Source organism: Lipotes vexillifer, unplaced genomic scaffold (genome assembly GCF_000442215.2).
Source record: "Lipotes vexillifer unplaced genomic scaffold, Lipotes_vexillifer_v1.1 scaffold25, whole genome shotgun sequence".
Taxonomy (NCBI): Eukaryota; Metazoa; Chordata; class Mammalia; order Artiodactyla; family Lipotidae; genus Lipotes; species Lipotes vexillifer.
In genome coordinates, this window is record NW_006792881.1 from 312,386 (window position 1) to 331,620 (window position 19,235).

Sequence of the window (19,235 nt, forward strand, 5' to 3'; positions counted from 1 at the left end):
TTTTTTTTTTTTTTTTTTTTTTTTTGCCTTTTAGGGATTTTTTAATACCCTCCGAATTGAACTTGCTACATACCCAGGTATAGTAGTTTCTAACATTTGCCCAGGACCTGTGCAATCAAATATTGTGAAGAATGCCCTAACTGAAGAAGTCACAAAGGTAAAAATTTCTAGTTGGGGAATTATTTGAATGCTTTAGTAGTTATACACTGGCATCATACCACTATGCCTCAGGGTTTTCATGTTAGAATTGCTTATGAACTCTTTACAGAATTTAACTCAGCATTAGGAAGATGGTTAAGGTTAGCTGATAGGGCTTTGGCATCCAGTTTTAATAAAAGCTAAAGAAATTACTAAGATACTGCTAATAAGTAATCCACTATTATGTGTGCTATCAGTATTTTAAAAACGCAGTTTTAATCAATTCACAAACTATAGCAACATTGAAAGGTTCTGTGTGGCTGAATTTTGGTACATTAAATCTTACTGGGATTTTTAAAAAGGGATTATGGTGAAAGAGCTTAGAAAAAAGCTTGTTGAGTTGTACTAATTTTAGGTTAGCCTCACCCAGGCCTGTGCTTCCCTCAGCTCATAGATTACACATGTGATCTATCAAATGAATAGTGAATGTCTCATGAAGAATCCAGTGTCACTCACTAATACAAAAATCCCTCTAAAGGCCATGAAATTTTCCTTCTTCTCCACTAATATTTCTACTGAGATATAAATCTATATATGCTTCTATGTAAATGTTTACATATACAGTTTACATTTTCAGATTTTCTGTGGAGGCACTATGGTAAAATAGAATAAGCACTCTATTATAGGAATCAAAGGACTTGGAATATAGAACTGGCTACTACTAAATGATCTGTGTGAGCACAGATAAGTTACTGCCTTTCTGGGCCTCAGTTTATTTGTAGAATGGTAGTGGGTTAAGTAGAGTAGCAGTACCAGATTTGTTCAATACCAAGAAACCGCTTTTATCTTCTTCCTCCATTTCATCCCCATGGACTCCATATTTTATAGAATTGCACTTGCTAAATGTATGTATTAATAATTTAAAATTTTTTACTAAGTGACATGGAATTATCATTAAGTACTTTAAGATGGTACAATTCTAATTAAAAGCAGAGAACTTTTATCTTGTAGTTAGCCTGCACAATCTTATCTGGTTAAGTGTATGAATTCCATTAGGCTTTTTGAAATATTACAAATAGCTTATAGGCACCCATTAGTACCTGTGGGGACTCCTAAGGGGCATGAGGCCACATTAAAGGAGTCACTCAACTAGATGTCTTCTGGGTCCTTTCTAGCCTAAAAGTTCTGTGAGATAACTTGGATAAATACACATCCCTCACTAATTTTTCAAAATTTTCTTAGACTACAGGCAGCAATGCAGATCAGTCCCACAAGATGGCAGCCAGTCGTTGTGTGCAGCTGATGTTAATCAGCATGGCCAATGATTTGAAGGAAGTTTGGATCGCGGATCAGCCTTTTTTGTTAATGGCATATTTGTGGCAGTATATGCCAACCTGGGCCTGGTGGATAACCGACAAATTAGGGAAGAAAAGGATTGAGAACTTTAAGAATGGTGTGGTAAGACCGATTTATACATTTCTGAATACATATCCGTCTTGTAGGAAAGTATGACATCTTCTAGTGCTTGAAAACTTTTCTTACTAACCTTCCACCAACCTCATGATATAAATAGAAAAGGTATAAAAATTTTTCCATTCCCCCATGCATATCTGTTGGTTTACTATAAATTACTACTGGTCTTGGAGAAAGTTTTCTACAAGGTAAAATCTAATCAAGGATTGCCATTTTTTCTTCTATACTTACTGTTTGGCTAGTGTATGGGCCAAAATGCTTTTTCTCTACCATGTGTCCCCACAAACTCCAACCCATCTTACAAGTTTACATCCTACAAGTGTCACCTCCTTGGGTTGATACCTGGCCTCCCCTCCCATTTCTCCCCAGGACTTGGTGTACCTCAGCCCTGTGCCTACCTCCGTCAAAGCACTTCCACACTATTAAAAGAGATGCACTCTTACATGTAGTGCTGGTTCCTTTGACTTTGTTCCAGAAGCACTTTGCACATCTGAGATGTGTCTAGGAAAATATTAAAAGAGATGCACTCTTACATGTAGTGCTGGTTCCTTTGACTTTGTTCCAGAAGCACTTTGCACATCTAAGATGTGTCTAGGAAAATACGCTGATCGCTCATTCTTTCAGCACTCATTCTTCCAGAAAAGTAAGGAATGTTATAAACTATTTCTGAGAAAATTGTGACCATCAAAAGAGTTTAATGTATAAACAGCACAGGATATGTAATGAGTTAAGCTAAAAATTATAGATCATATAGATATGATTATACAAAGAAGCATTATTTCTATGGATGGTTTTTACTGTTGAAGTATTTCTTTCAGTGATTACTACCTTCTTTTAGAAATGTTAGCAGGGATTGTATATAAGGAGAATTATAAAATGGGATCATACCATTTGTATCATTATATAACCTACCACTATTTAAGCAATCACAAATTGTTAGACATTTGTTCCAGCTTTTTGCAGGATGGTGAAAATGAATTAGTGAAAAAAGCAAAAAACAAAAGAAAACAAAATACTTAAAGAGACTTAAAGGTTATAAAACTTTCAATATGAACTAACATGTCTAGAGCTTGAAAAATCATGAAGGGAGCTATTCATTTTCTACTAACCAGTTTGCTTTGGGCCAAAACATTTATAAGTGTTTTGGTAACATTAAGTCCCAACACTGGGACTTGGTAGTGTGGGATGGTTCCGAAGGTAGAGCTTCATCAAATATTACATCTGAGTTTGAAATTTAGAGGACAGCAGATATAGTGGCATTGTGCCCAGTGATGGATAAGAGTTGAGAGGGAAAGGCCACCTTACTAAAGAGGTGACACAGCATCCTGGTTAAGAGCATGGAGCCTGGTGCCGGTCTACCTAGGTTGAAATCCCAGCTCTACCCCATACTCGTCCCCTGACCCCAGGCAAGTTACTTCTCTCTCAGTCTCCCCATCTACAAAATGGAGACTACTGATGATAATAGCACCTAGTCATAGGATTGTTATGGGGAGTAAATGAGTTAGTATGTGGAAAGCTCTTAAAACATACCGTGGAGTGTTATGATTATTAAGTATTAGCTGTTAATGCTTTTGTTTTGATGGCAGGAGGATATTCAGCAAACAGATAGTAAAGATCAAAGAGTTAAATAATATGGCAGAGAGAGAATGCATTATAGAAATAATTGTTTCAGAGGGCAAAGAAGGACTGGGGCTAGAGTTTCAGTCCCACTGTAGCAGCTGTTCTTTCAGGAATGTCCATAAGAAGGATTTTTTTTGTTTACAGAATACCTAACTGTAAGATATAAACATCACTCAGTAAATCTAGGCACTTTATTACATCTCACATTTGCTAAAAATGATGACCTCTCTCTTCCTACTGACATCTTTAAAATATTGCTTATTACGTGGTCTTACTGCTTTATCACTTTATGATAAACTGGGCATCCTTTCATTTCCCAAAAACATTTCTGAGATATATTCTTTACACAAAACCCTAGAAACTTTTAAAAGTTGTTCCTCTTTTTTTTACTTAATTCTCTCCTCCTTGCTTCTTTCCTCCCCACTGTTATTTTGTATTGTATATATCCATCTCCTTATTGAAATTTGTTTATAAGCATCTAAGTTAAGAGATGCCAGTATTATCCAAAACTAAATGTACTTGTTGATAATACTTGAATTTGTTTCTGTCATTTAAGCTAGGAACATTATGTCTGGAACTTTGTTTTGATGAATCGTTATTAATTTTAGGCATAACGAATTGCATTGAATTTTGTGTTATAATTTATGTCTTTAGTGCAAATTCTTGAAAGTGGTAAATGGATATCTTCCCAAATGAAATGTCACCTCTTAGAGACTGAGTTGCCTTGTTTTACTCTTTAAGCAATGTACTCAAAGTCCACAAAAGATTCTGAAGTTGTCTGTCAATTATTTGAATTCTAAAGACACTGTTCTTTGTATTTATTAAGGCAAGTCAGTGTAGGTATGACATGCTGATCCAGAAGAGTAATAATAGAAATTTCAGCATTTATGAAATGGCATAGTCAGATGCTAACAAATGACAGGGAAATAACTATGCTAAGCCCATTAGAGATATTTTTGTGTAGATCTAGAATTTTGGCTATGATTTTTATTCTGACTTAAGCATTTGCCCAGGTTTTATAAGGATTCTCAACAGTGAATCATAATGATATAGCTCCTCAAAACAGAAGGAATTAATTGTCAAAAACCGGGGTAGAAGAGACTGATTCATGTTTCTGTCATTCTGTTATAGGATGCAGATTCCTCTTATTTTAAAATCTGGAAGACAAAATATCAGTGAAGGAGTACTTGCATATTTCAAGCCAATGGAAAGAGAAACGGAAAATATAACAACAGCAATTTTCTTATGCACTGAAGACTTATTTGTGATTTTACTTCTTAATAGATACAACTTTCCTTTCAACGTGTAATAAATAAGATTGCCAGGAGTCTTGCAATAAGGGTATTAATACATACTACATTCCTGGATTAAAGAGCATTTTAACATACTCTAGCATATATGCTTAAAATCTAGGTTAGCAGAATGCCAACCAAAGAATTACAGAAATCCATTTAGCCTAAATGCATGGAATATTACATGTAGCAGAGTGCTGGGGAATGGGCAGATATAAAGAAGTGTCTGAAATGGCATGCCTCCAAGGTGCTTACACTCTCTTGGAAGAGTTGACAGGTACAAATGACTGGAATTTGAAGCTGTAGGTAGGACTCATAGCAGCCATAATTTATTAAAAATCTATTTTGTCATTTGCTGTACTGAGGTGCATTGTAATTAGTTAATTCACTTATTTCTCATAACAGCCCTCTAAGGTAGGTGGTATTATCCACCTTAATAGATGAAGAAAGAAATGCCCAAAGTAGGTGTTACTTTCCTTCGGTCACAGAGCTCGTAACGGGTAAAGCCTGGGTTAAACTTAGCTCAGGAAGATTCCATTGGCAACTTATTTTAGTTATTATCATTAATTTTACTTTAATCTTTAGCACCTTACAGTAGAAAACATGCATAGGCCATAATAGAAGGGAGAAGAACAGGGGAAGAACAACATGGTTCTTATGTATAAACAGTTCACAGTTTACCTACAGACAAGGTATCGCCCATAAAATAACTGAAATAGTTGGTGGAGAAGTTGGAGACCACCCTGGTGGCTATCTTTGGGAAATGGGGAAGGTGTAAATGGTGGATGATACCATGAGGTACAGCAAGTAAAAGCAATGGAATAAATGCATACATGGCAAGATGGATATATCCTAGAAGCACAGTGATGAGTGAAGAAAGTAAATGATGACTATAACAATTCTGTTTACATATACTTAAATTTATGTGCACAGAAGATAGTGCTCATTTTGTCCACAGGGGATCCCAGATAATGGAATTATTAAACACAGGCTTGAAAATTATCTTTGGTATATTTAAAGATATAAAACACAAGATTGAGAATTTCAGCAGCAACCTAAGTGTCCATTGATGAATAAAGATGTGTATTTATATACAGTGTAATATTACTCAGCCATTAAAAAAAGAAATCTTGCCACTTGATACAACATGGATGGATCTAGAGGGTATTATGCTAAGTGAAATATGTCAAAGAAAAATACCACATGATTTCACTAATTTGTGTACTTTAAAAAAAAGAAAACAAGGTCTTCCCTGGTGGCACAGTGGTTGAGAGTCTGCCTGCTGATGCAGGGGACACAGGTTTGTGACCCGGTCTGGGAAGATCCCACATGCTGCGGAGCGGCTGGGCCCGTGAGCCATGGCTGCTGAGCCTGTGTGTCCGGAGCCTGTTGCTCCACAACGGGAGAGGCCACAACAGTGAGAGGCCCGTGTACTGCAAAAAAAAAAAAAAAAAAAAAAAAAAAAAACACAGAGAAAACACGGGTGATTATTGTGGGGTAGGGGGCAAAATAGGTGAAGGGGATTAAGAGGAAAAAGCCTCCAGTTATAAACTCCTGTAGGTTTGTTCCTATTGTCTGTTGTTTCTCTTGGATTTGGCTCATGTTGTCTTATCTCCTCAGGTGCTTTATTTTAGATTGTCCAACATAAATATGAAAAATTATAAAAATAACTTAAAAGGTCCAGAGAAGATGTACATTTGCTCTGGGTAGTAGCTAGGTACACTACAAATCCAGGGATTGAAAAGGATTTTAGGGATTGAAAAGATTGAAAATGCATCTATTTTTTTTGTTCACCCTCTTTCTTTGGAGAGCCCTGGACTCCATTTTTTAACCCTCTAACTTAGTAGCAAGTCTGCCAAAAGTGTTATCTTCTCAGCCACCTCTTCCTTAATTGGCAAATATTCCTAGAAGAAAAGCAGCTCAAATGCTGAGCTCAGGTCTCTTAAGTTTCATTTTGCCTTGGATCTTGGTTGGTGATATAATTCTTCACTGTCTTCTTGGTTTTCTGATACCTTTAAACAGACTTACAAATATTATTTTGCCCAGCTTTCCTAATTCTCTGTGAGATGTCTCATGTGAATTACCTAGGCAGTACTAAGGTAGAAGTCAGAAAAGCTGGTATTAGGGCAAGTTCAATCAGGTCAGATATTTTGAATATATGAGATGGAGATAAATAGTTACATATACAGGTTCAGTGCTAAGAAGAGAGGTTGAGTACATGTATTTGAACATCATCTACTTATTGATGATATTTTAGGTCTTAGGAGTGAATGAGAATTGTCTGTGGTGAAATGTAGAGTAAGAAGAGGGGGCCTGAACCAGTTGTTAAGAAATTCCAAAATTTAGATGTCAGGTAGAAAAGGAAATGCAGCAAAGTTGATTGAGAAGGAGTAGTCAGGGAGACAGGAAGAAAATGAAGATAATGTAGTGTCAGGGAAGCCCAAAAGAAAAAAATTCAAGTTGTTGTCAAATGTGTCAAATGCTACTTAGAGGACAAATAAGACGAGAATATAAAAGTAACTATAGTTGACCTTCAAATAGTGCTGGGGTTTTAATCTGCATATAATTTAGAGTGGGCCCTCTGTATCCATGGTTCCTCCTTATCTGTGGATTCAATCGACTTTGTATCTTAGTATTTACTACTGAAAAAATCCATGTACAAGTGGACCTGCACAGTTCAAACCCACGTTGTTCAAGGGCCAGCTGTAGTTGGTTTGACAGTATGAAGGTAAACAATGACTTTAATAAAATAAAAACTTTCTTTATTTGGGGGGATAGTAGAGATGGAATCCAGACTGGAATGTTTTGACAAGTGAATGAGGATGGGGAAACTTGGCCATGAAAAGAAATGGAGGGACATGGCGGTAGTTTGAGAAAAATTCATGGTAAAGGGAAAGCATGGTTTGGCACTATTATAATACTGAAAATCTTTAAACAACTTAAGATGCCCATTATTTGGGGGACAGTCTAATAATCTGTCATATCTATCCATGTTATACAGTCATTAAAACTGATAACTAGTGTTTTTAATGATATGAGAAAATTTCCCTAGGTGACAAAAAAGGTATATATATATAATTTTCCAGCTAATAAATCTGTTACATAAATAATAAGCCTGAGATCTGAACTCAGATGTAACACCAAACCCTATCTTATTAACTATACTATATTGCTTCCCCCAAAATGACTTAACACATGAATCTCGTGAATTCATTAATTGAAATTAGTCCAAAAAGCTATCCTTTAACACTGCTGTATTGAACTGTTCCACTTAATAAAGGAGTAATAGTAATAAAAATCTAATTGGTACATTTCAAATAATCTCAATCATTACTAAAGAGAATGTATTACTGTACTACCTACTCAGGAGGCTACTACAGATTAAATAACGGGTACTATAGATGGAAATAAATAAGGTGTAAAGGAAATTCATGTCCCAAATGATGCAGATTCATTGTTCATCCTCCTTATAAGTACCTGTAAAAAGTTCTAAGCAGCAAAAGAGTGAAAATAAAAGCCTGATCACATTATGAAAAATTTTCTCCCATCTCTTTCTGCCTTTAGTTCAAACACCTTAAGACACTAGTAACTGGTAGTCCTACCGGATAAGTCGTTCTTCAGAAGCAGTATATTCAGTTGAAAAGAAATGCATAAGGAGCCAGATCTACAGAATGGCCTCTAACAGTCATAATCAGATTACCTTAATGTTGCTAATCCTGTGAGTATTCACATGATGAACAGGATGACCTTTTCCTTTCAAACATATCAAAAGGATACTTGGAAAAAAAAAGAAAGATTTTTTTGGAAGAGATTTTATTGAAAATTTTTAAGGTTACTGAATTGAAGTATATGAAAAGAAAATGAATAGATTATATGGAAACAGACCGTGTTAAATATTAAAATAAAATAGCACAAAGTTTGAAAATACTATAAAATTTAATATTTCAAATAAATATATATACATTATGTAACCTTCAGTAGGATCCATTATCTTGACTTAAGAACACTGATATGTGTTATCTTTTAAGCATGTAAAAATTACATAGTTGTTGACTTCTCTAAGGCAAGTCACTTATCATACATTTAAGAAAGTATTAAAAAATTCATTATATTATCTTACACAAATGTTTTATATTTACCAAAGCCTACCACACTCAACAGGGCACAAATATTGGCCAACTAATTTTAACTTTTATGTTAGACATAAAGTTGTTTTAAACCATTAAGATACCTAAGAGAATCAACTTTATAGAGCTTAGCTTTTCTTCGGCATCTGACTTGTGGGAGGAGAGAGAGAAGTCCAGTGAAGTTATGAGGAATCATATTGTTAATTTTCTAGACATCTCATTTGCTCACAATACAAGTTAAAATGGGTTCTAAAACAAATGTATATGGAGAGGTTTTGAAGAATAAATTGGATATCCCAGGGGAGGATCAGCCGCTTGTACTGTAAGGTTTCTTAAAAGTAGTGGATGAGCTTGTATACTATAACGTTCCTCATCATCATTGGTGGCATAAAGCAATTCCCATGAAAGATTGGCCCACTGACCTCTAACAGCTTCAGCATTTAACTTCCCAACTTGGATCAATAATTCTTGAAGGGTAAGTACTCTCCCAGTGTAAACTCCCTGTAAAGAATAAACGAGGTGGGAGGGAAAGCAAAAGAAAAGAGATTATATTCAGGCCTTTATTTATAAAATTAGAGAAAAATTCCATTGTAGTTAGGCAAACTTAAACAGAAAGTAGTGTATCAAAATGTACACGAGTTGCTTGTCTTCAGAATCAAATCCGTCTGATTGCACTCCAAATAAGTACAAGAGAAAAAAAATTTCCTGGTAGCCACTGCACTCACTTCTCTTTACTTTCCTCTCTATTCCCTCATCTCATCTGGCCTCAGCAATGCATGTCATAAATACTAGTCAGTGAACAATCATCCAATAGGCTCTTTTCAAAAGCAGCTTTATTGAGATATAATTCACATTCCATATAATTTACTGATGTGAAATGTATAATTCAATGACTTTTTAGTATGTTCAGATACGTACAACTGTCTCCACAATTGTAGAATATTTTCATGACCTCAAAAAGAAACCTTGTACTCTTTAGCTATTATCCTCCTATCCCTTAATTTCCCCAGTCATTAGCAACCACTAATGTATTTTCTAATCTAATGTATTGATTTGCCTCATCTTGGAAATTGTACATGAATGTAATCATGTGGTTTTTTGTGACTGGCTTTAATTCAGCATGTTTTCAAGGCTGATTCATGTTGTAGCATGTATCAAGTAATTCACTCCTTTTTATGGCCAAATAATATTCCATTGAATGAATATACCACTATTTGTTTATTCATTCATCAGTTGATGGACAGTTGGGTGTGTCCATCTTTCAGCAATTATGAATAATGCTGCTATATTTGAATTTTCATGTGGATTATGTTTTCATTTATCTTGGGTATATAGGAGTGGAATTACTGGATCATATGGTAACTCTGTGTCTCGTTGAGAAAATGCCAGAATGTTTTCCGAAGTGGTAGTACCATTTTACATTCCTGCCAGCACTGTATCAGAGTTCCAATTTCTCCATATCCTCAAAAATGCTTATTATCTAAATTTTTGATTTTAGGCATCCTACTATGAAGTGATGTCATTGTGGTTTTGATTTGATTTTGCTGATGATGAATGATGTTGAGCATCTTTTCATGTGCTTATTGTTCCATTTGTATATTTCCTTTGAAGAAATGTCTATACAATCCTTTGTTATTTTTAAATTGGGTTAAGTTATGCTATTTATGGTCTAGCCCTCTAGTATATTTTTCATTTAGTTATTTTTTATAATTTCTATCTCTATTGATATTCTTTCTCTATTTGATGTGAAATTGTCATCATACCTTCCTTTACCTCCCTTTCTAAATTGAAATATAATTGACATATTAGTTTCAGGTGTACAACATGATTCAATATTTGGATATATTGTGAAATAATCACAATAAGTCTAATTAACATCCATCACTTCTTTCTTTTTTTTTTTTTTTTTTTTTTTTTTTTTCTTGCGTTATGCGGGCCTCTCACTGTTGTGGCCTCTCCCATTTGCGGAGCACAGGCTCCGGACGCGCAGGCTCAGCGGCCATGGCTCACGGGCCCAGCCGCTCCGCGGCATGTGGGATCTTCCCGAAACAGGGCACGAACCCGCGTCTCCTGCATCGGCAGGCGGACTCTCAAGCACTGCGCCACCAGGGAAGCCCACATCCATCACTTCTTGAGATGAGAACTTTTATGATCTACTCTCTTAGCAATATAACAATATACAATCAGTATTATTAACCACACTGTGCATTGCATCCCCAGGTCTTATTTATTTTGTAACTAGAAGTTTGTACCTTTACCAATTGCACCCACTCCCACCCTCTGGCAACCACCAATCTGTTCTCTGTGTCTGTGAGTATGGTTTTTTCTTTTTAATTTTTTAGATTCTACATATAAGTGAGATCAAATGATATTTATCTTTGTCTGACTTATTTCACTTAGTATAATACCCTTAAGGTTTATCCATTTTGTCACAAATGGCAAGATTTCCTTTTTTATGGATGAATATTATTCCAGAGTGTGTGTGTGTGTGTGTATTTTCTTTATCCATACATCTGTAGGTATACAGGTTATTTCCATGACTTGGCTATTAAAAATAATGCTGCATTGAGCATGGGGGTACAGGTATGGTTCTGAATTAGTGTTTTCATTTCCTTTGAATAAACATTCAAAATTGAAATTGCTGGATCATACGGTAGTTCTATTTTTAATTTTCTGAGGAACATCCATATTGTTTTCCAGAGTGGCTGCATTAATTTACATTACCTTTCTCCACATCTTAGCCAACACTTGTTATTTCCTGTCTTTTTGATAAGAGCCATTCTAACAGGTTATGAGGTGATAGTGGTTTTGATTTGCATTTCCCTCATGACTAGTGATGTTGAGAACCTTTTCATGTCCCTGTTGGCAAACTGTATATCTTCTTTGGAAAAACTCATATTCAGTCTACTCAGATCCCCTGCCCATTTTAAAATCAAATTTTTTTTTTGTTATTGAATTATATGAGTTCTTTATATATTTTAAAATATAATAACCCCTTATTAGATATATGTTTTACAAATATTTCTCCCACTTTGTAGATTGTCTTTTCGTTTTGTTGATGATTTCCTTTGCTGTGCTGAATGAAGCTTTTTACTTTTAAACTTAATTTAATTTTTTTTTTTTTTTGCAGAGCCACATAGCATGTAAGATCTTAGTTCCCCAACCAGGGATTGAACCTGTGCCCCTGCAGTGGAAATGCAGAGTCTTAACCACTAGACTGCCAGGGAAGTCCCTGAATGAAGATTTTTAGTTTGAAGTAATCCCACTTGTTTATTTTTGCTTTTGTTGTCAAATCCAAAAATTCATTACCAAGACCGATGTCAAGGAGCTACCACCTATGTTTTCCTCTAGGAGTTTTATGGTTTCAGGTCTTACATTTAAGTCTTTAATCCATTTTGAGTTAACGTTTGTGTATACTGTTAAAGACAGTGGCCCAGTTTTCATAACACCATTTATTGAAGAGACCATCTTTCCCCCATTGCATATTATTGGCTCTTTTGTCATAAGTTAATTGACCATATATATGTGGGTTTATGTCTGGGCTCTCTATTCTGTTCCATTGACGTATGTGTCTGTTTTTATGCCAATACCATACTGTTTTGATTACTATGGCTTTGTAATATAGTTTGAAATCAGGAAGCATGATGCCTCCAGTTTTGCTCTTTCTCAAGATTGCTTTGGCTATTTGGGATCTTCTGTGGATTCATACAAAGTTTAGAATTGTTTATTCTATTTCTGTGAAAAATGCCATTGGGATTTTGACAGGGATTGCACTGCATCTGTAGACTGCTTTGGGTGGTATGGACATCTTAACAATGTTAATTCTTCCAACACAAGAGCATGGAATATCTTTCCATTTATTTGTGTCTTCAATTTCTTTCATCGATGCCTTATAGTTTTTAGTGTCTTTCACATTCTTTTAAAAATTTATTCCTAGGTCTTCCTAACTTGCCTTTCATTATCAGTGTGTAGAAATGCAACATATTTCTGTATATTAAGTTTGTATACTGCAACTTTACCAAATTCATGGATGAGTTCTAGTAGTTTTTTGGTGGTGTCATTAGAATTTTCTATGTATACTATCACATCATCTGCAAATAGTGACAGTTTTATCTATCTTTCCAATTTTGATTCCTTTAATTTCTTTCTCGTCTCTGGTTGCTGTGGCTAGGACTTTCAATACTATGTTGAATAAAAGTGGTGAGAGTGGAAATCCTTGTCATGTTCCTTATCTTAGAGGAAATACTTTCAGCTCTTCACCCCTGAGTATGATGTTAGCTGTAGGCTTCTTATATATGGCCTTTATTATGTTGAGGTATGTTCCCTTTATACCCACTCTGTTAAAGAGTTTTTATCATAAATGGATGCTGAATTTTGTCAAAAGCTTTTTCTGCATCTATTGAGATGATCATATGATTTTTTAAAAAATTGAAGTATAGTTGATTTACAATGTTGTGTAAGTTTCAAGTGTACAGCAAAGTGATTCAGTTATACATATTCATAAATACATATATATAATATATTCTTTTTCAGATTCTTTTCCATTATAGGTTATTACAAGATATTGAACATAGTTCCCTGTGTGATATAGTAGGTCCTTGTTGTTTATCTATTTTACATATAGTAGTGTGTATCTGTTAATCCAAACTCCTAATTTATCCCTCCTCCCCTTTCCTCTTTGGTAAAAATAAGTTTGTTTTCTATGTCTGTGAGTCTATTTCTGTTTTGTAAGTAAGTTCATTTGTATTATTATTTTAGATTCCACATATAAGTGATATAATACTTATCTTTCTTTGTCTGACTTACTTCATTTAGTATGATAATCTCTAGGTCCAAGCATATTGCTGCAAATGGCATTATTTCATTCTTTTTATGGTTAAGTAATATTCCACTGTGTGTATATATCTATGTATGTATGTGTGTATGTATATATGTGTGTGTGTGTGTAAATTGCGTTGGCCAGAAAGTTCGTTTGGGTTTTCCCATAACATCTTACAGAAAAACCTGAACAAACTTTTTGGCCAACCCAATATATACTACATCTTCTTTATCCATTCATCTGTCGATGGACATTTAGGTTGCTTCCATGTCTTGGCTATTATAATAGTGCTGTTATGAACAGTGGGATGCATGCACCTTTTTGAATTAGAGTTTTTGTATTTTCCAGATATATGCCCAGGAGTGGGATTGCTGGATCATATGGTAACTCTAGTTTGTTTATTAAGGAATTTCTATATTGTTCTCCATAGTAGCTGCACCAATTTACATTCCCACCAACAGTGTAAGAGGGTTCCATTTTCTCCACAACCTGTCCAGCATTTATTGTTTGCAGACTTTTTGATGATGACCGTTTTGACTGGTGTGAGGTGATATCTCACTGTAGATTTGATTTGCATTTTTCTAAAAATTAGCAGTGTTGAGCATCTTTTCATGTGCCAGTTGGCCATCTGTATGTCTTCTTTGGAGAAATGTCTATTTAGGTCTTCTGCCCATTTTTTGATTGGGTTGTTTGGTTTTTTGATATTGAGCTGTATGAGTTTGCATATTTTGGAAATTAATCCCTTGTCGGTCTCATTGTTTTGCAAACATTTTCTCCCAAACTGTAGGTTGCCTTTTAGTTTTGTTTATGGTTTTCTTTGCATGAAAAAGCTTTTAAGTTTAATTAGGTCCCATTTGTTTATTTTCCTTTCATTTCCATTGTTCTAGGAGACAGATCGAAAAAATTAGCTGCGATTTATCTCAGAGTGTTCTGCCTATGTTTTCCTGTAGGAGTTTTATAGTATCTGGTCTTAAATTTAGGTCTTTAATCCATTTTGAGTTTATTTTTGTATACAGTGTTAGAGAATTTCTAATTTCATTCTTTTATATGCAGTTGTCCAGCTTTCCCAGCACCACTTATTGAAGAGAATATCTTTTCTCCATTGTATATTCTTGCCTCCTTTGTTGAAGATTAATTGACCATAAGTGTATGGACTTATTTCTGAGCTTTCTAACCTGTTCCATTGATCTATGTGTCTGTTTTTGTGCCAGTACCATACTATTTTGATTACTGAAGCTTTATAGTATAGTCTGAAGTCAGGAAGCATAATTCCTCCAGCTCATTCTTCTTTCTCAAGATTGTTTTGGCTATTCAGAGTCTTCTGTGTTTCTCCATACAAATTTTAAAATTATTTGTTCTAGGTCTGTGAAAAATGCCATTGTTAATTTGATAGGGATTACACTGAATCTGTAGATTGCCTTGGTTAATACAGTTATTTTAACAATACCGATTCTTCCAATCCAAGAACACTGTATATCTTTCCATCTGTGTTGTCTTCAATTTCTTTCATCAGCATCTTACAGTTTTCAGAGTACAGGTCTTTTGCCTCCTTAGGTAGCTTTATTCCTAGGTTCTTATTCTTTTTGATGCAATGGTAAATCGGATTGTTCCCTAAATTTTTCTTTCTGATATTTCATTCTTTTGTGTATAGAAATGCAACAGATTTCTGTATATTAATTTTATATCCTGCAACTTTACCAAATTCATTCACTAATGAGCTCTAGTAGTTTTCTGGTGGCATTTTTAGGGTTTTCTATGTAAAGTATCATGTAATCAGCAAACAGTGATAGATTTACTTATTCCTTTCCAATGTGGATTCCTTTTCTTTCTTTTTCTTCTCTGATTGCTGTGGCTAGGACTTCCAAATTATGTTGAATGAAAGTGGAAAGAAGAGTGGGCACTGTCTTGCCTGCAAGTCCTTGTCTTGTTCCTGATCTTAGAGAAAATGCTTTCAGCTTTTCACCACTAAGTATGTTAGCTGTGGGTTTGTCATATATGGCCTTTATTATGTTGAGGTATGTTCCCTCTATGACCCTACTTTCTGGAGAATATTTTTTTATCATAAATGGATGTTGAATTTTGTCAAAATCTTTTTCTGTATCTATTGAGATGATATGTTTTTTTACTTAATTTGTTAATGTGATGTATCACATTGATTGATTTGCGGATATTGAAAAATCCTCACATCCCTGGGAAAAAAATCCCACTTGATCCTGGTGTATGATCCTTTTAATGTACTGTTGGGTTCAGTTTGCTAGTATTTTGTTGAGCATTTTTGCATTTATATTCATCAGTGATACTGCCTGTAGTTTTCTTTTTTTGTGATATCTTTGTTTTTAGAACAGTTTCAGAAGAATAGGTGTTAACTCTTCTCTAAATGTTTGGTAGAATTCACCTATGAAGCTATGGTCCTGGACTTTTATTTGTTGGGAGTTTTTAAATTACTGATTCAATTTCAGTACTACTGGTAATTGGTCAGTTCATATTTTCTATTTCTTCCTGGTTCAGTTGTGGGAGACTGCACCTTTCTTAGAATTTGTCCATTTCTTCTAGGTTGTCCATTTTACTGGTGTATAGTTGCTCACAGCACTATCTTATGATCCTTTTTGTTTCTGTAGTGTCAGTTGTAACTTCTCCTTTTTCATTTCTGATTTTACTGATTTGGGCCCTCTCCCTTTTTTTCTTGATGAGTCTGGCAAAAGGTGTATGGATTTTACTTATTTTTTCAAAAAAACAGCTCTCTTAATTTCATTGATCTCTTCTATTATTTTAGTCTCTATTTAATTTATTTCTGCCCTGCTCTTTGTTTCTCTCTCTGTCTCTCTGTTTCTTCTAACTTTGGGTTTTGTTTGCTATTCTTTTCCTAGTTCCTTTAGGTGTAAGTTTAAGTTGTTTGAGATTTTTCTTGTTTCCTGAGGTAGGCTTGTATTACTATAAACTTCCCTCTTAGAACTGCTTTTGCTGCATCCCACAGATTTTGGATCATTGTATTTTCATTTTCATCTGTCTCTAGGTATTTTTTAAATTTATTCTTTGATTTATTCAGTGATCCATTAGTTTCTCAGCAGTATATTATTTAGCCTCCAGGTGTTTGTGGTTTTTTGCAGGTTTTTTCTTGTATTGATTTCTAGTCTCATATTGTTGTGGTTGTAAAAGATGCCTGATATGATTTCAGTTTTCTTAAATTTACTGTGACTTGTTTTGTGGTCTAGCATGTGATCTATCCTGGAAAATGTTCCATGTGCACTTGAAAAGAATGTGTATTCTGCTGCTTTCAGATGGAATGTTCTGTATACACCTATGAAGTCAATCTGGTTTAATGTGTCGTTTAACACCAGTGTTTCCCTATTGATTTTCTGTCTGGAGAATCTGTCCATTGATGCAAGTGGGGTAATTAAAGTCCCCTACTGTTATTGTGATACTGTTAATTTCTCCCTTTATGTCTGTTAATATTTGCTTTAAGTATTTAGGTGCTTCTATGTTGGGTGCATAATATTTACAATTATATCGTTTTGTTGGATTGATCCCTTGATCATTATGTAATGTCCTTCTTTGTCTCTTGTTACAGTCCTTGTTTTAAAGTCTCTTTTGTCTGATATAAGCATTGCTAACCCAGCTTTCTTTTGGGAAAACAACCCCATTCACAACTGCATCAAAAAGAATAAAATACCTAGGAATAAATCTAACTAAGGAGGTAAAAGACCTGTACTCATAAAACTATAAGATACTGATGAAAGAAATAGAAGATGATACAAACAGATGGAAAGAGATACTGTGTTCATGGATTGGAATAATTAATATTGCTAAAATGACCATACTGCCCAAGGTAATCTACAGATTCAATGCAATCCCTATAAAAATACCAATGGCATTCTCCACATAACTAGAACAAATAATCTAAAATTCATATAGCAACACAAAAGACCCCAAATAGTCAAAACAATCTTGAGAAGAAACAAAGCTGCAGGTATCACACTCTCTGAATTCAAAATATATTACAAAGCTACAGTAATCAAAGTATGGTACTGGCAAAAAAAAAAACAGTACATAGACCAATGGAACAGAACAGAGAGCCCAGAAATGAACCCACACATGTGGGTGATTAATCTATGACAAAGGGGACAAAAACATACAGTGGGAAAAAGACAGCCTCTTCAATAGACAGTGTTGGGAAAACTGGACAGCTACATACAAATGAATGAAACTGGAGTATTCTCTCGTATCATACACAAATTCAAAATGGATTAAAGACTTAAATGTAAGACCTGAAACTATAAAACCTCTAGAAGAAAACACAGGCAGTGAGTTATTTTACATGAGACTTAGCAATACATATTTTTGATATGTCTCCTCAGGCAAAGGAAACAAAAGCAAAAATAAACAAATGGGAATATATCAAACTAAAAAGCTTTTGCACAGTGAAGGAAACTATAAACTAAACGAAAAGGCCACTTACCGAATGGCAGAAGATATTTGCAAATAAAATACCTGATAAGGCATGAATGTCCAAAATATACAAAGAACACATACAACTCAACATCAAAAAAAGAAACAACCCAATTTAAAAATGGGCAGAGGACTTGAATAGACATTTTTCCAAAGAAGACATATAGATGGCCTAAAGGCACATGAAAAGATGAACATCACTGATCATCAGGGCAAGGCAAATCAAAACCACAATGAGATATCACCTCACACCTGTCAGAATGGCTATTATCAAAAAAACAACAAATAACAAGTGTTGGTGAGGATGTGGAGAAAAAAGAACCCTCATGCACTGTTGGTGGGAATGTAAATTGGTGCAGCCACCATGAAAAACAGTAAGGAGATTCCTCAAAGAGTTAAAAATAGACCTACCATATGATCCAGCAGTTCTGCTCCTGGGTTATTTATCTAATTAAAAGAAATATAGGACTTCCTTGGTGGCGCAGTGGTTAAGAATCCACCTGCCAATGCAGCGGACACGGGTTTGAGCCCTGGTCTGGGGAAGACCCCACATGCCACAGAGCAACTAAGCCTGTGCACCACAACTACTGAGCCTGTGCTCTAGAGCCCGTGAGCCACAACTACTGAGCCCAAGTGCCACAACTACTGAAGCCTGCATGCCTAGAGCCCATACTCCGCAACAAAGAGAAACCCCTTCAATGAGAAGCCCGCGCACCTCAACAAAGAGTATCCCTCGCCCCGTGCAACTAGAGAAAGCCTGTGCACAGCAACAAAGAACCAATGCAGCCAAAAATAACAAATAAATTTTTAAAAAAAGAAAAGAAATATGTGCACCCCTATGTTCATTGCATCATTATTTACAATAGCCAAGATATGGAAGCAACTTAAGTGCCCATCAATAGATGAATGAAGAAGATGTGGCATATATACAATGGAATATTAATCAGCCATAAAAAAGAATGAAATCTTGCCATTTGTGACAACATGGATGGACCTAGAGGCTATTACGCTAAATGCAATAAGTCAGACAGAAAAAGACAAATATGATTTTCTTTATATTTGGAATCTAAAAAACAAAACAAATGAACAAACATTAAAAAAAAAGCCAGGGGCTTCCCTGGTGGTGCAGTGGTTGAGAGTCCGCCTGCCGATGCAGGGGACGTGGGTTCGTGCCCCGGTCCGGGAAGATCCCACATGCCGCGGAGCAGTGTGGCCCGTGCGCCATGGCCGCTGAGGCTGCGCGTCCGGAGCCCATGCTCCGCAACGGGAGAGGCCGCAACAGTGAGAGGCCCGCGTACCGCCAAAAAAAAAAAAAAAAAA

At 35.4% G+C, this 19,235-nt stretch overlaps 2 protein-coding genes across 2 annotated transcripts in view; one reads left to right on the forward strand and one right to left on the reverse strand.

Annotated features, from left to right (window-relative positions):
• The window catches only part of DHRS7 (dehydrogenase/reductase 7), a 16,431-nt gene extending 11,844 nt beyond the window's left edge, over nt 1–4,587 (forward strand). The window contains exons 5-7 of the mRNA XM_007466033.1: nt 35–157; nt 1,381–1,596; nt 4,363–4,587. Of these exons, the coding sequence (XP_007466095.1) occupies nt 35–157; nt 1,381–1,596; nt 4,363–4,410 (387 nt within the window). The 3' untranslated portion in view covers nt 4,411–4,587. The remainder of the gene's footprint in view (nt 1–34; nt 158–1,380; nt 1,597–4,362) is intronic.
• A 4,312-nt stretch (nt 4,588–8,899) lies between these two features.
• Nucleotides 8,900–19,235, reverse strand: part of PCNX4 (pecanex 4) — a 33,314-nt gene continuing 22,978 nt past the window's right edge. The window contains exon 10 of the mRNA XM_007466034.1: nt 8,900–9,151. Within this exon, the coding sequence (XP_007466096.1) occupies nt 8,900–9,151 (252 nt within the window). The remainder of the gene's footprint in view (nt 9,152–19,235) is intronic.